At 56.9% G+C, this 16,740-nt stretch overlaps 1 protein-coding gene and 1 pseudogene across 1 annotated transcript; both read right to left on the bottom strand.

The window, feature by feature from the left end:
• Window positions 1–816: 816 nt before the first annotated feature.
• LOC100338822 (RLA class I histocompatibility antigen, alpha chain 11/11) lies at window positions 817–4,556 on the bottom strand. The gene is made up of 6 exons (XM_002714306.6): window positions 4,441–4,556; window positions 3,906–4,175; window positions 3,402–3,677; window positions 2,590–2,865; window positions 2,357–2,473; window positions 817–1,969 (listed from the first exon to the last, which is right to left on the bottom strand). Exons 1-6 carry the CDS (start codon window positions 4,550–4,552, stop codon window positions 1,764–1,766), a joined length of 1,257 nt encoding a protein of 418 aa, XP_002714352.5. The 5' UTR covers window positions 4,553–4,556; the 3' UTR covers window positions 817–1,763.
• Window positions 4,557–6,264: 1,708 nt separating this feature from the next.
• Window positions 6,265–9,050, bottom strand: LOC100339073 (protein SDA1 homolog; annotated as a pseudogene).
• Window positions 9,051–16,740: the final 7,690 nt, after the last annotated feature.

Here is a 16,740-nt window from a genome sequence, read left to right as displayed (position 1 = left end):
CACTCCTGCCCCACGACATTTGCACTGGAGGTTCCCTGCCTGTAAAGGACCTGCCCCAAATGGCTTTACAGATGACTCCTCATGTCCCTCAAATGTCTTCAAGGCCACTGTCTCAGTGAGGTCCTCGCTGACCCCAGCCCCGCAAGGCAGCCACTTTCTCTCTCCCTCACACCCTCTCTGCACCACCTCCCCCACACACTAACCTCCTACCCTGAGCGCTCTCCCATTGCTCTGTCCAGAGCCCATCAGCTGCCTCCTCCCTGGAATGCAGGCTCCACAGGGCCAGCAGCTTCTGCCTCCCTCAGGGTTGCAGCTCGGGTGTCATGGGCGGGGCCCCCAGCACACAGCACCTGCAGTGGAGCTCCGCCCCCTTCCTGCTGCTGCTTATCAATGGAGCCCAGGTCAGCTGCAGCCTGAGGCAGCCACAGCCCGCCCCCTCACCCTGCTGTCACCAGGGCCCTCACAGGAACAAGGGCAGTGTGAGCAGCCAAGGAAATGAAAATAAATGAAGGCGGGAAAGATGGGGGCCGTGGCTGGGCCCAAGCCTGAGCTCAGGCTGCCCAGGCACAGGAAGCCGTCCCGGCTGTGGGTCCCAGGAACAGGACCTCCTGGGGCCGGGGCTGAGTCCGGTGAGCACAGGCGGGGGTCGGGGGCAGAGCTTCCACTGGAGACAAGGACGGGGCAGGACCCGGGTAAGGAGCGACCACAGCGCCCGGATGGACTCAGCACCCAGGGCACAGCACTGTCCTCATTCAGTGCCTCCAGCCCCTCCCAGCCCCACCTGCAGCACACTCAGCACAGCAAGCACACGGGTTCTGGAAGGTTCTAGTGCTTCTATTTATTTCTATTTATTTCCTCTCTCAAATTTAAGGAATCTCCTCATTTAATTAACTCACCCAAACTTCATGACAGAATGGGAAAAATAAATCAGTGTTCAGACTGAATGGGGAAGGAGCTGCAGCGCAGTGCACGGGACCTGAGACAGGACGGAGACGCCCACATGGGCAGGGCGGGCCAGGCTCCCCTCCTCACACTGTGCCTGCTGCCCACGAGCTCAAGGTGAGCGGGGCTCTGAGGACAAAGTCGGGGCCTGCACAAATCTGCATCGCTCAGTCCCACACAGGCCGCTGTGTTCTGAGAGTCCCGAATCCTCCTCCCCATTCTTTCCTGGGGACAGGAAAATGAAAACAGAGGTGCAGTGCACCTGGGGAGCCTCAGCATCCCAGAATTTGTCCCAGCTACAAATCAGGGAGACACCCTAGCCTCCTGGTCCCTATCACTGCCCCAGCTGTGAATCAGGCAGCCCCGGGCACTCCCCGAATCAGGGACCCCCTGTCTCTCGGTATCTGGGATCCTCTTCCGCTGCTCCAGCCCACATCCCTCAGCCCTTTGTCCAGCCGCTCCACTCAACTCCCTCCTGTCTCCCTCCTCCCCGGCACAGGCTCCCTAGACCCCAGCATCACTCTGGAGCCCCGAGCTCCTCTCCCCGGAGGCTGCTCACGTCCGTTCTTCACCCTAACAAAATTCTTCTTTCTTGGCTCAGCGTGGTCTTGGTAGTCGTTCTTGGTCATGTTTGAAAACCCTGACACTGTCACGCTATAGAAAAATGCAGGTAACAAGTTCAGATGAGCAGTGCACACAGGGACATGAGCAGCCACCACCCACATGGCCCATTCAAGGAATCCCCAGAGCCCATGGTGTCCCCTCTGCCCCACCCCCTACCCAAGGAGGCTTCCAGGTCTCAGCTTTCACAGCCAGAAGAATCAGAGACTTAAGGCAATGCCACCTCCGGGGGTGAACAAATCAGGACTCGGTGAGGTCCACAGGGGGCGTGGCTGAGGGGGGAGCGTGGGGTGGGCGGGCAGCGTCTCCATGGGCTTCTCACTGTGGCAAGGGTCGCGGTGACCCCCACCCAGCATCACACGCCAGAACTTAACAGCCGCCGGAGTGTATCTCCCTCCTCTCCCATCTGTGAGAAGAAAACACCTTGTGAGAGACCAGGGAGGAGGCAGGGCCTGAGCACCCACCTCGAGGAAGCCCAGAGCACTGGCTCATCCTACAGAAGCTTCCAGAACTGTGGCTGTGGGACAGGAGACCCCGCCCCTGGAGCCCTGTCCTCAGCTGGGGCCCCCCCTGCTCTGCGGCTGCTGGCACTCAGCTCCCATCACCAGCACCAGCCCAGGAAAGATTCGTCCTTCTCTTCCCTGTGCTTTACAGAGAGCCCACACAGGGCCCGGCCTGGGTGTGCAGATGGGTGTGGACTGTGCATCCCAGGAACAGGGCCCGGGGCCTTCTCCCTGGGACAGGAAGTCCCCCAGGGGACAGGAGACTCAGACCCCACCCTTCCCTCTCCTACCTGAGCTCTGCCTCCTCCTTGTCCTCATCCACCTCATCACAACAGGGACCACAGCTCCCAGGATCAGAACTCCAGCAACAATTCCCACTATGAGCGCGGTGGACTGAGCAGGAGGCTCTGAGAAGGGAAGCGGAGGTGGGGACTCTGACCCCAGGGCTCAGCCCTGCCCCTGCTGAAGGCCCCAGCAGGGCTCTGCCCTCCCCACAGAGGCCCCGCCCCCCTGCCCTCCTCACCCCATCTCAGGGTGAGGGGCTCAGGCAGCCCCTCGTGCTGCACACGGCACGTGTATCTCTGCTCCTCCCCAGAAGGCACCACCACAGCCGCCCACTTCTGGAAGGTTCCGTCGCCCCCAGGCCTGGTCTCCACGAGCTCCGTGTCCTGGGTCTGGTCCTCCCCATCCCGCTGCCAGGTCAGTGAGATCTCCACGGGGTAGAAGCCCAGGGCCCAGCACCTCAGGGTGGCCTCCTTGTCAGAGGCGGGGTGGTGGGTCACGTGGGCTTTGGGCGGGTCTGAGGGAAAGATTTGGAAAGTTCAGGCACTTTGTGATCTCCATGGGACACGGGAGCAGCACTCACGGGACCATCCTGAGAACCGAGGGGACGACGGAGTAGGGGAGGGTGTGCAGAACCCAGACCCTGCCTGCACACAGGCATCGGGATGACGGATTCTTTGGATATTTCTAGAATCAGAGCGCCCAGGCTAGGAGTCTTCAGATGTCTTACAGGGATGAAAGGGATTTCAGTCTTGACCTGAGAGGAGGCAGAGACTCGAAACCTCCCCACGCAGCAGGCTCACAGAACCCTGCCAGAGTCCAGGGCACCCCTGAGGTGACTTCTGGAATCTTTTGTCCCAAATCCTGACAGCCCGGGGTCCCTCTACTGCCCTGATATAATGGCGGGCACCAAATCAAGGAGGACCTTTCCGCGCGCCCCCCACCCCCCACCCCAAGGAGAAGAGATTAGGCCTGGGTCTGATTTCCTCCTCTCCTCCCCAGCCCCTGCCCCAGGGGAGGTCGGCGAGCGCGGCCCCTCCCAGCCTTGCGAACCTGCGCGCTGCAGTGTCTCCTTCCCCATCTCCAGGTATCTGCGCAGCCACTCCACGCACGTGCCCTCCAGGTAGGCCCTGTCTTGTTCAGCCGCACCTGCCGCCTCCCACTTGCGCCGGGTGATCTGAGCCGCGGTGTCCGCCGCGGTCCAGGAGCGCAGGTCCTCATTCAGGGCGATGTAGTCAGCGCCATCATAGGCGTCCTGCTGGTACCCGCGGAGGAAGCGTCCGTCCGCCCCGACCTCGCAGCCATACATCCTCTGGATGGTGTGAGACCCTGGCCCCGCCCCGCGGTCAGCCCTGGCCACGGAGCTCCGCCCCCGCCCTCACCCAACCACTGGAATTTCGGCCCAAACCGAAAATGAAACCCATGAGTGTCCCGTGGGCTCCTCCAGGCCGAGGGTCGCCGCGGGGAGCGCAGTCTGGGGGACCTCGGACCCGGAGACTCGGAGCCCCCTGGGCACCACGCGGGGAGGGGTCGCGAGGTGCGATCCGGGTCACTCACCGGCCGCGTTCTGGCTGTAGCAGCCGCGCAGGGTGTTCAGGTCCACGCGGGAGGCCTGAGCGGTGTCCTTGTAGATCTGCGTGTTCCGGTCCCAGTACCCCGGCTCCACCTGCCGCATCCACGCCGCCCGCGGCTCCTCCCTCGGGTTCTCGGCGTCGCTGTCGAAGCGCACGAACTGCGTGTCGTCCACGTAGCCCACGGAGATGAAGCGCGGCTCCCCCAGGCCGGGCCGGGACACGGCGGTTTCGAAGTATAACATGGAGTGGGAGCCTGCGGGCGGGAGCGACTGAGAACTGTCCGACGCAGGCCCGCAGCGGGACGCCCGGGTCTGAGGTGGGTGGGACCGGGCGGGGAGGAAGGGGAGAGGGTGTCGAGAAACGGAAGAGGGAAGGCGAGGGGGGTGTGGGACCGGCGCGGCCGAGGTGGGGGCATCTGGGCCAGGGGCTCATGAGACGCCCCTCCCACGGGGTGCCCGCTGCGCGGTCCCCACGTTCCTGCCCCACAGAGGACGTCTTCATCCGGACCCCGCACTCACCCTCCCGGGTCTCGGTCAGGACCAGGGCCCCCGGGAGCAGCAGGAGGAGTGTCCGAGGCGCCAGGGACTTCATCATAGGGTTCTGGGGGGAAATCAGTTCCCATAGCTCCATGCATAAGTATCACACGGATCTGGCGGCGCTGATCGGCTCCTCTGGAAACCGGATGCCCAATGGGAGTGAGGCCTGGCATCGCGTCATGAGTCTCCAGGCTTAAAAACCCGACCCAGGTAGTGAAAGGAGAAGTGTAACTCAGGGACAAGGGGACTCACCCACGCTGCTCGGCTTCCCCAGCCCAGACCCTGCCCTGGGACCCAGACCCTGAGCGCCACGCCAGGACCTGGACTCAGCCCCGACCCCTGTGCTCCCGAGCCCCGCGCTGCGTGATGTCGGCTCCCCGAGGCCGGGCAGCCTCTGTCTGAGGAACCCGGAGAGCCCCAGGCCGGCCCAGCCCCTCCCTTCCTTCCCGGATCCCTGTCCCTGAGCTGTGCCTGCTCCTTACCTGTCCCCTGGACTCTTCTAGAGGAAAGCTCACCTCCAGGGACCTTGCTGGGGGGAGTGAGGGGCCTGGGGAGGGCGGGAGGAGCGGCAGTGGTTTCATCCTCAGTTCCCGGGGAGGGGGCCGCTGTGTGTGAGAGCCCCAGAGAGGAACCTGCGGAGCCGGGTCCTGTGGTTTATCAGCCATGTCTGCAGCATGCACTTCCCCACCTGAGTGATCAGGACCCTGGTCTGTGACAGAGCGCACCGTGGCCCCCTCACATCTAAAAGTGTCCAACAGTGACGCCCCCGGAAACCCAGGTCTGCTTTCCCAGATAACATGGCTGTGCCCTGGTGACCGTCACCTCCCCCCAGCCCTGAGCCTGTCTGTGGGAGTGCAGCACAGCTCAGCACTGGGTCCCTCCCCATCCACCAGATGTGGTCCAGGACCCCAGGGATGTCTGACCCTGGCCAGTCCTGAGCCCCACCCTGCACACACCTGTGATTAAGTTTAGCTGATGAATCAAGAACAGGAAGAGGTGAACAACAGCACTGATAGCGTGGAGCTGTTCCCACCACGAGCTGTGAGAAGTCCCGTGTGACTGCGGTCTCTTGAGAGGTGTCGGTGCTGTGTCCCCTGCTCTGTGACAGTGTGAGGAGCCTGTGTGATGCCGTGGAGGGAGGTGGGTGACAGACACTCTGATGTAGTGCTAGGCTGTCAGGTAAGGGGGCTGACACAGACCTGGGACACCTCCAGAGCCATGTGACACACGGGAGGCCTGCTGAGTGACTAGTGGGGTGTAGGGGATGCAGTGGGGATGGGCTGGACCCAGGCATGATTGACACCCCAGGTGGGAGGGACCAGTCAGGAGATTCCATCACTCCCTCAGGAGGGCCCAGGAGGGGGGTGTGGAGGTCAGGTTAGTCTCTGCCTAGGGCGTCCCATTCCACAGCAGAGGGTTGGGTCTGAGTCTGGCTACTCTGCTGTGATCCAGCTTCCTGCTCGTGCAGCCTGGGAGGCAGCAGGTGATGGCTCAGGTACTGGGCCCCTCCCACCCCATGGGAGACCCAGAGGGAGCTCCAGGTTCCTGGCTCCAGTCTGGCCCAGCCTGGCTTTGTAGGCCCTTGAGAAGTGAATCTGAGGACAGAAGATCTCTGTCCATATCTTGTCACTCTGCCTTTAAGGATATTAGTACATCAAGAAATAGAAAGGGCATACAGTTTAAAACTTATGTAGTGTTTATTTCTGAAATTTTCCATTTAGTATGTTTATCACATAATAAAATGATTCAGTAGATGAAGAAAGCTTAGTTTAAGAATGGGGGAGGCACGATGCTGAGCAAAAGTCATTTTTTCTTAGTGTTTAAACAATTTGTTCCTTAGTGTTTCATCTAGAAGCATCTGCACATTTCAATCACCGCAAGATTGCCACTGTTTAATGGCAATTTTTTTTTAAATGTGAACCAATATTCTTGCTTTACTAATACTCAGAGCAATGATACCAACTTAGCATTCTCTTTGGATTGGAAAACTTGCTTGAAAGTTACTTCATTCTTTTTCTTTTTCAAAAGTGCATCTCGTAGAGCCAGTTGCTTTTCGCGGAAGGAACACTTGTTTTTGGACCGGACATTCTGGCTATACCGCCTCATCAGAAAGTTCTTCTGCTTTTTCTTCTCTTTATTTGTGGAACTAGCAAATGGGTTCTTTTGGTTTTCTTTCTCACAAATTCCTTTCAGTCTGTTTTCCCAGCCATTGCAGTCACCAGCCTGTCTCTTTGTCAGACTTTGGCTTTTTATGAATGCGTTCAATATCCCGAAGGGACAGTAACTCGCCCCTGCGTTCCTCGTCACTCTCTCTCTCAATATATTTCCTCTTCTCAGCTTTCCCAGGGGCAGCGTCCAGTTCTTTCCTCCCCTGGGCAATGCAGATCTTCTGGAAGTCTTCCTGAGTCAAAACCCAGCTGGTGCTGAGGCGGCAGCTTTGGCTTTGCGCTCCTCCATGGGCGTGCTGTTCAGCTCCCGGGCGCTTTCTTGCTGTTCTTCGTCGGAAGAGTGGTGCGCATCAACCATTCCCCATCAGCATCCTCCTGGTCCTCCTCACTGAGACTGGTGCCTTCCCACCCATCTTCGTCATTTTCAGCATTCTCTTCTTTCTCAACTTCCAAGACTTCTGCTCCTGGAATATAATCTTTAGCATCTAATTCTCCATATTCCTGTGCTCGCGCCTCTGTGGAGGCCTCCGTAGGCTCACCCCGGAATTTCTTCTGCAACATCTGTGGGTTCAGGTTGCGGAAGAGCTGAATCAAAGTGCTAGCAGCCATCATCACATTCTTATCTTTGTGTGTTTTCTACTGAGCCAAGTCTTGGAGGTGAACAACAGCTAGAGGCTAGAGGACACCGAGCTGTTAGCTCTTTGATAGCATTGATGCCTACGGTCAGGACTTCCCCAGAGTTCTTGTCGGTAACAAAGTTGTTGGCCACCGTCATGAGCAACGACTGAATGATCTCTGGGGGCACCAGGTGATGAGAAGCTTGTGCAGCAAACAGAAGGATCTTCGTTACTTCTCTGGTGGGGCTGTAGGAAGCTTTGCACAAAGGGATAGACGTTGAAGAGTGTGGGGAGCAACTGGGAGCAACTCGGACTAGACTAAGTTACTGGAATTAAGACTTATTCTATGCATCTGCTCTCCCACAATATGGCGCTGGGAGAGGAGGAAACAGCTTCTACACAGCTGCCTCCAGTTCAACCAATAGACTGTGGGACCTGCTCCTGATTGGAGGAGAGCAGCGTACTCGGCGTGTGGGTAGCAGAGTTGGGATTGGTGGAAGAGGACTATAAAGGAGGAGAGAGACAACATGCACCAGGAACATCTAAGGGGAACATCTATCTGAAGGAACACCTGTGCAGCCCCCGAGAGAGCCGGCCGGCGGTGTGCCGCTCCCCTGCGGAAGTGGGGAAGGTGGCAGGGGGCCCGCCCCTCCACGGAGGTGGAGGGACGGTAGCCAACCCGGGAAGAACCAGCAGCAAACCCGGGGAGGGCCGAGCAGACGAAAGAACAGCGCAGGGTCCTGTGTCGTTCCTCCATGAAGAGGGGGAGCAACAGAAGAGGAAAAGCTCATGGAGTCCCACCAATCTGGAGATGAGGTCATGAGCATCATCTTCACCTCAGGCCTCTCCTGAGAGCTCTCCAGCTGCTTGTGTAGTTTTTCCACAAAGTCTTGGGGATCATGAATCGAGTGAATAGCTGAAAAGTTAAACACCTCTGGTTTTTTCTTCTTTTTTTGTTTCTTGAGCACTTTCATTGCCTTTTCCAACCTTTTCTTGTTCTTGGAGCTCTTCTTCCCTGTGGCATACTGCACTAGCAGGTCTCTGGCTGTTGGCCCTTCATCCTCAGATTCTGAGTCACTGTCCTGTTTCTCATCTTCATCTTTTCCGAGGAAGAATGTCAAGGCAGAAACCAGTATCTCGGTGACCTTAGAGAAACATGCAGTCGTGATAACATTGACGGTTTGGGCATCATTCCAGATGTTCCTTCTAGAGCGTTCGATCATCACATCCAAAGACATCTTGGCTGCTGTCACATTGCTGTCTCTTCACATGGTGTACATGAAATTCTGCAAGACTATATTCACTTTGTTGTTCTTGTGTTTTGCATTTATATTCTTGATGTCAGTCACAATATGTGCATATAAAAGTCTTTCGTAGCAGCTTGTAGTGGCAACGAAGAAGTTCAAAGAAGAGCTCTAGTAAGCCTGATGGGTCGATGAGATTCTTATTTCTCAGCAGGACCAAAGCTTTGCAAAATATCATTTGGAGATCTGGGTCCAAGACAGTATGATTGCAGGAGAGAAGATCTTTCAGCTCTTGAGGAAAGTTGAGGAAATGCTCCGGGTAGCAGTGGCCAATCTGCGCCATAAACATCACCAGCTCTGCTAGTTCTCTGCTGGGTTTATTTGGTTGTAATTTGAAAATCTCCACAATAAATTGTACACAAGTGCTCATGCATGCAGTTGTTTATTTTTGTATTTGAGAGTGAAAGATTAAATAGGGGAGACAGAGAGAGAGAGAGAGAGAGAGAGAGAACTCTCATCTGGTTGGGCTGAAGAGGAGCAGACGAAATCCAGCCAGGACTGCAGTGAGGGGGCAGGAGCCCAGTCCCTTGAGCCTGTGTCACTGCTCCCAGGGTTTGCATGGGCAGGAGGCTGGAGTCAGGAGCAGCAGCCACTCAACCCGGGCATCTGCTGTGGGGTGCGGGTGTCTCTGCTGCAAGGCTAATGCCCACCTGCTGCCATTTGTATGAATTGTCTCCATCCAAGCCTTGCACAGATTTTATTGGGGCACTGGTGTTAGTATTTAACTTGATTCACACAAGGAAACAACTAGATTTTTATCAGCCCCACAGATGCATTAAATTCTAAATGCTTCCAGCTGGCATTGTGGCACAGCAGGTTAAGCCTCTGTTCATCTGGGTCCCATATGGGCACTGGTTTGAGTCCTGGCTGCTCCACTTCCCACTTAGCTCCCTGCTAATGCACCTGGGAAAGCAGCGGAGATGACCCAAGTGCTTGGGCCCCTGCACCCCTATGGGAGACCAGGAAGAAGCTCTGGGCACTTAGCTCTGGCCTGGCCCAGCCCCAGCCTTTGCAACCATTTGGGGAGTAAACCATTCAGTAGAAGATTCTCTCTCTCTCTCTCTCTCTCTCTCTCTCTCTCTCTCTCTCTCTTTCTCAGACATTAAGTGCAGGCTAAACACACTAGGAAGGAATTCAATTCCATCTCTGTAAGTGAAGAATAGCTAGGAATTTACATCTATGCTAAAGCCAACATTAAAGTTAAATACCATTTCTTGATTGTATAATCAAATGGTGTTTTAAAATGACAACTCTCTCCTTTTGGTATTTTTAATTTTTAGTTTTGAAAGGCATAAAGAGCAAGAGCTATCTTTTTTATTTTTTAACCATTTATTTGTGTTTTATTTGAAATTCTGAGTTACAGAGAGGAGAGGCAGAGAGAGAGAGATGCATTGATTCACTCCCCAGTGGCCACAATGGCCAGGCTCAGCCCGGCTGAATCCAGGAGCCTGAAACTCAATCTGGTCTCCGTGTGGGTGGCAGGGACCTGAGCACTGGAGTCGCCATCTGCTGCCTCCCAGAGTGTGCATCAACAGGAAGCCGGGTCAGATGGGGCTGGGCCTGGAACTCAGGTCTCCCACAGGGGACGTGGGAGTCTCGGCTGCGTTTACCTGCTGTGCCAGTGCCCACCCCTACATGTTTTGCTTTAATTTTGCTTTAATGCTTTACTTTTCTTTCTTGGAAAGCAAGGATTCAAAGTTTGGAAACAGAAAGGACGAGCATCCTCTCTGAGGTTTATTTGTAGTAAGAACTTTCCCTTCACTGAGCTGCAGCACTGTTGGGCACACACAGCAGCTTCATCAAATCCACCCGAGCCCGCAGTGCCGTAACTAGAATGCCTTAGAGCAACACCTCTGCTTGCTGTCTTTGGGATGGGCTTTGACACAGGAGTTGAGAAGCCCCTTGGGCCACCTCCATCCATCCCAGATCAGAAGGCCTAGGTTCAAGTCCCAGGTTCCCCTCTGACCCCGGCATTCCTGCTGATGTGCACATTGGAGGGAGCAGGTGATGGCTCAAGGACTGGGCTCCCTGACACCCACGTAGACCTCTGGGATCCAGACCCCATGCAGGTGAATCTCCTGCCTCTGTCGGCCCTGCTGTGAGAGGAGGACACGATGAGGCCATGGGTATCTGGGTTTCAGTGTCTCCTCCAGCCCAGGGTGCAGTCGTCCTCATTCTGCCCAGGATCGGATCTCCTGAGTGACAGCTGCGGGCTCCCAGCACAAGGACTGGGATGGTGTCCTCACGTAGACTTGCCGTGGGATGCTGGGGTCCTTCCTCCCAGGGCCGGGCACAGCCCCTCAGTCACTGGCTCTGACTCAGAGATGGTTGATGTCTGGGAATTGGAAATGGCACCATGATGTTTTACTGGGTCAGACACCCTCAGCATCCTGCTCCTAGGTTTGCCTTATTTATCTTTTTACATGTACTTGTATTTATTTGAAAAGGTGGGGGGAGATAGAGAGAGAGGGAGAGAGAGAGAGACAACTTGCATCCACTGCTTCACTCTTCAAGTGACTGCAACACTAGGGCTGGGCCAGGCTGAAGCCAGGAGCTCGAAACTGAATCCAGGACTCCCAGGTGGGGGTTGGGACCCAAGTACCATCCCCTCCTGCTTTGCTGGGTGCACACTCACAGGAAGCTGGAATCAGAAGTGGAGCCAGGACTGGAACCAGGCACCCACTATGGGAGGGGGCGTCTCCCAGTGCAGCCCCTGCACCTGCTGGCTGCCCAGCTCCTGCCATTGTATCCTCCAGGCTAAGCAGCACCCATGCTGGCCGCCATCTGCATTGCCCCTGGGCCCCAGCTCCAGAGCCGTCTCCACAGCCCCTGCCCACCCAGCTCCTGGTGCTCTCCCGGAGGACCCATGGGGACTGTGTCCTCCGGCTCTGGCCATTTAACTCCCACCCTTGGCCTCTGTCTCTCCATGGCCTTACCCTCCTGACAGATACTACTGCTCCAATGGGACCCCTCTCTCCTGTCACCTCCCACCTGCAGAGGCCCTGACCCAACCTTATTCTGGCCCTGTCCCAGGCATCTGGCCTCACCCACGTCTCCATGCACGATCATTCTTCCTCCATCTGTCCTTTCCCCGCCTCTTCCTCCCCTTTTCTACCACATTCCAGCTCCTGAGTGACCTTGACCTTGTTGAGAGCTGGACATGGCTTTTCCAGGGTCCGCGAAGCCACCACAGCAGCGACACTGCCCCGTGCCTGGGCCCCAAGAAGCGGATACTTGCTTAGCCAGCCTGCCCCTCTGGTCCCTGGATCAAGCCTGCACAACTACTGCCCACAGGTAGTGGTGATGTAGGCAGGCTCCGGAGGCTGAGTGTGTGAGCGCCCCCTGCAGGCAGCCCTCTGCCCGGCTGCAGCGTCCTGGGTCTCTGCCTGGACCCTCCCAGCACAGGGGCGCCATGGTGGGGGTCCAGGCATCACTGACTCACAGCTGAGCTGCAGCCGCCTTCCTCTCTGTCTGCCTTCCTCTGCAGGGGATGGCAGCCCCTCTGTGAGTCACCGCCTCCCCCCTGGCCAGCACTGCTGTTACCAAGCTCCGGTTCTCATTCTCCTTTGTAGGGCCTCGCACAGCTCAGCAGGAATCTTGGCTCCGGTCCTTGGTGGATCATTACCCCCAACCCCTGGTTGTCATCACAGGGGCCACAGCGTCCCCCTCACCGGGACAGCTCCTTGTCAGCCCTGCAGGAACCTATGCAGTTCATCGCCGTCCTGTGCTACAGTGGAGGCCGCCGGGTCCCAACCCCCTCCTGTCCCCTCTGCAGTGGGAAGCCCCCACTTCCCTGGTGGGTGCCCTCTGCCCCCGCTCCCCACCACCTGCATCAGTAGCTTCAGTTGGAGCAGATACTACACATATTAGATGTGCACCGAGCTCATAGGGAACTCTTGTGAGACACTGTGGAAAGACAGAAAAGGCTGGGAGAGCCGGGAAGCAGGCTGCAGGCTGAGGCCTCTGGGAAGAGTGGATGAAGCAACACCTTTCAGTCAACCAGAGTGGGGCCCGGTGCCTTGGTTAATCCTCTGCCTGCGGGGCATCCCATATGGGCGCCAGTTCTAGTCCTGGTTGATCCTCTTCCAGTCCAGTTCTCTGCTGTGGCCCGGGATAGCAGTGGAGGATGTCCTAAGTGCTTGGGTGCCTGAACCCACCTGGGAGACCAGAAAGAGGAACCTGGCTCCTGGCATCGGATCGGCACAGCTCTGGCTGTTGTGGCCATTTGGGGAGTGAACCAACGGAAGGCCTTTCTCTCTGTCTCTCTCACTGTCTGTAATTCTGCCTGTCAAATAAATAAATAAAATCTTTAAAAAATGTTAATGAAGAATTAAAAAAAAAGTCAACCAGAAAGGACAATGGCGAGGACCCCAGCAGAGGCCCCTGCTCTGGCGGGGGCGAGGCTGGCTCACCTGCAATCCCCCCAGCGCCATGGCAGGCCTGACCCACGCTGTAGCTGCAGACAGGAGAGAGATGGCAGTGGAAATCTGTCACCACTGTCTTCTAGAAAGTTCAATGTCCCCAGTGCGGTGGGAGCACGGTCATCAGCTGACACGAGAGGGGAGCAGGGAGGGCGTTGGCTTAGAACGCGGCTGGGCAGGGGTCAGGCAGGATGGGGCAGACTGAGGGGTGACCCTGCCCAGAGAGGGGGACTGTGGGCAAGGGAGTGGGCTCCCCTGAGGGCGGGGACAGGAAGTTCAGGGGAGGGCAGTGGGCGGTCCGGGTGTTGGTCAGCTCTGGTGGCCGCACGGGGGCAGCACAGAGCAGGCAGGGTGAACTCCCCAGCTGCGGAGCTGTGTCCATCCAGTGGACAAAGCAGGTGAGAGGGGAGGGAGGCGCTGAAACGACTCACCAGAGCGATCAGAGTGGGGGAGGGGCTGGGCGGACATTTGGTCTCGTCCTTAGGGCCCGGATCCCACATAGGATTTCCTCCGTGTGCCAGCTGGCTCTGGCCCCAATTCCAGTTACTGCTCCTGCAGACTCTGGGGGGCAGCAGGTGATGGCCCACGGGGCTGGGTCCCTGCCTTCCCGTGGGGACCTGGGCTCAGTTCCTGGCTCCTGGCTTCACCCCAGCCCAGTCCCAGCCATTGCAGGCATTCGGGGAGTGAATCAGCAATGGACAGCAGGCTATCTCTCTGCATCATAAGTACATAGGAGAGAGGAGTGGCCTGGGCCCTCGGGAAGAGCAGCAGAGAGGGGTGCAGCTCAACCCTGATGACAGATTAGGGGGTACTGGGAGGAAGGACTGCAAGATCTGAGGACCACACGGGGAGCTGCCACTCTGTCCCCTCCCAGCCTGGGGTGCAGGTACCTGGGACCCCACATGAGAGGCCTTGGCGGGGCCGTATCCCCAGGGATTGCAGGTGTGTGAGAGCTGCAAGGGGGGGGACCCTCCTGCCTGCGTGGTTGAGGGTTTGCTGCTCCGGGCCTGAGCATCCCTGGGGAGCAGTGGGAAGACTTCAGGTCTGGGGCAGGGGCTGGGAGAGGAGGCAGCAAAGGGTGAGCAGAGTTTCTGGGGGAGCGGGAGGGACGTTTGGGGACCCAGTGTGACTGACACACACAGGGGCGGGCACACGAGGGCTCAGGCAGGGGTGAGGCTGTGAGGTAAGGGGGGAGCAGGTCCCTGTGTCCTGGGTGCTAGTGATGGAGGTGAGCAGGTCTGGGTGCTCGGGTCCCAGTGCCTGCCCCCTGATGATGGGGTGGAGCCTGGGAGGGGCGGGGCCTCAGAGGATGAGCAGGATTCCTGCTGACCCCTGAGGGAGGGGCTGGCGCTCATCACAGGTCTCAGGTCTGCCTTGGCACCTGGGGCTGGGGTGGGGCCCTTGGGCACTGAGTGTGGTCTACACAGGGGCCTCCTCTGCCTGCTGTGGGAGACAGGCCCAGGAGAGCTGAGCTCTTAGTCCTGACAGCCCCAAGGTGCACATGCATCTGTAGAATATTATGTGGGCCTTTGATGCTGCTCTAGGAGGTGGTGTTGTGGTGTAATGGGTTAAGCCTCCACCTGAAGTGCTGAGGCCAGAGCTGCGCCAATCCAGACCAGGAGACAGGATTTTCTCTGGGTCTCCTGTCGCTCCCCCTCTTCGTGGAGGAACGACACAGGACCCTGCGCTGTTCTTCTGTCTGCTCGGCCCTCCCCGGGTTTGCTGCTGGTTCTTCCCGGGTTGGCTGCTGTCCCTTCCACCTCCGTGGAAGGGCGGTTCCCCCTGGCCACTTTCCCCACTTCCGCGGGGGAGCGGCACACCGCCGGCTGGCTCTCTCGGAGGCTGCACAGGTGTTCCTCAGGTGTTCCCCTTAGATGTTCCTGGTGCATGTTGTCTCTCTCCTCCTTTATAGTCCTCCTCCGCCAATCCCAACTCGGCTGCCCACACGCCGAGTATGCTGCTCTCCTCCAATCAGGAGCAGGATCAGCTCCTGGAGGTCATCACTCAAGTTGGCAAGAGGCAGCTGTGTAGAAGCTGTTTACTCCTCTCCCAGCGCCATATTGTGGGAGAGCAGATGCATAGAATAAGTCTTAATTCCAGTAACTTAGTCCAGTCCGGGTTGCTCCCCACAGTCTCCGAACATGGGTGTAGAGGCACAAGGACTTTGATCATTTTCTACTGCTTTCCCAGGCCATAGCAGAGAGCTGGACTGCAAGTGGACCAGCTGAGCCTAGAACCAGCACCCAAAGGATTAACCTACTGTGCGACGGTGCTGGCCTCAAGGGATCTCTTTCTTAATTGCACTGACTCAGTGCTAACTGTGGTATGTACAAGGGAGTTCAAAAAGCTCGTGCAAATTCATCAGTCTCCTTTACCTCAGTTGGCACAAATGCTCTGAATCCCCCATATAAATACAAATGTCTTGAGCATACAGTTTTATCCAGTAACTTTGTTTCAAGTTTTTGTTAATGCAAAGAGCTTGTGGTTCACATTTCTCTTGGCAGGGAATCCGGTGTATTAGGAGTGGCGATGGAGACTGCGGTATGCAGGGGTCCTCGCTCTGCACCCCTGCCCCCTCCCCTGCTGTCCCTGCTCTGTGTCCTCTGGAGACAGCTCTACTGCCTAGGACAGCCCCGTTGTCCGGCTCCCAGGTGATTCTGGCTAAAAGGGGATGTCGTGTTGGAGAGAGGGACGGAGGAGCATTGCTTTGTGGTCTCTTCCCCTTGTACCCCTTTGTGATGTTGTTCCAGAGAGAGGAAGACACCATTGGCCTGAATTCCTTGCTAAGGGTCCTCCCACCGCCTCTCAGATTGAATGCCCTGTGCCCGGCACTCAGAGCCATCGCCAAAGCCTCCATCCACCTGTGCCTGCAGCAGCGCTTCTCAAACCTGCCCACACTTCCCATAGCTCAGGAGATCTGAAACAGCCCCAGGAGCAGGCCACATCTTAACCATTTACATCGGATTCTCAGAAGTGAGAGCAGGGGCCAGCACTGTGGCATAGAAGGTTAAGCCTCTGCCTGCAGTGCTGGCAATCCTTTTGGGCTCCAGTTCAAGTCCCAGCTGCTCCACTTCCCATCCAGTTCCCTGCTAATGTGCTTGGGAAAGCAGCAAAAGATAGCTTGTGCCCATGTACCCACAAGGGAGACCCAGATGAAGCTCCTGCCTTGGCCTCGCCCAGCCTTGGCCATTGCGGCCATATGGGGAGTGAACCAGCAGATGAAAGATCTCTTTGTATCTCTCTACCTCCTTCTGTATCTCTGTCTTTCAAATAAATACATAAATCTTTTAAAAAGTGGGATTCAGGTACCAACATAGTTTGTAATCTCCCCGGTACCCCATGATTCCAATAACCAAGCAAGGTGGGAGCAGGAACTCAGAGCAGTGGTTCTGGTATCTGGTGAACATTACAGCAGGTGGAATTGTAACAGCTACCGAGGCCTGGGTTCAGCTCAAAGGCCTGAGTCCTGTGGTTTTGTTTGTTCATTTTTGTTGCTGTTTTTTGTACTTCTCCAGGTGGTTACTATATGCACAGGTTGTGAAATACCCCAACCAGTATCACCACCACAGGCATACTTTATTAATTTATTTCAAAGGCAGAGGGAGACAGAGAGATACAGAGTCAGGGACAGAGATCTCCCATCCACTGGTTCACTCCCCACAGGCCCTCAGGAGCTGGGGCTGAGCCAAGCCAGCACCAGGAGCCAGAACTCATTTGTCTCCCCCACGGGTGGCAGGTGGACAAGCAATGGAGCCGTTACCTCCTGTCTCCC

Source organism: Oryctolagus cuniculus, chromosome 5 (genome assembly GCF_051225735.1).
Source record: "Oryctolagus cuniculus isolate XC-2025 breed Fujian yellow rabbit chromosome 5, ASM5122573v1, whole genome shotgun sequence".
Lineage (NCBI taxonomy): Eukaryota > Metazoa > Chordata > Mammalia > Lagomorpha > Leporidae > Oryctolagus > Oryctolagus cuniculus.
This window is presented reverse-complemented; position numbering and strand designations above follow the sequence as displayed.

Bases quoted from the DNA above. Each gene is read 5' to 3' on its own strand.
- LOC100338822 (XM_002714306.6), bottom strand. From the start codon at position 4,552: ATGGAGCTATGGGAACTGATTTCCCCCCAGAACCCTATGATGAAGTCC. The intron at 2,866-3,401 runs GTTCGCAAGGCT...TCTTTCCCTCAG, and splicing joins GGAGACACTGCAGCGCGCAG to ACCCGCCCAAAGCCCACGTG. The intron at 2,474-2,589 runs GTGAGGAGGGCA...TTCCCTTCTCAG, and splicing joins GCCCCTCACCCTGAGATGGG to AGCCTCCTGCTCAGTCCACC.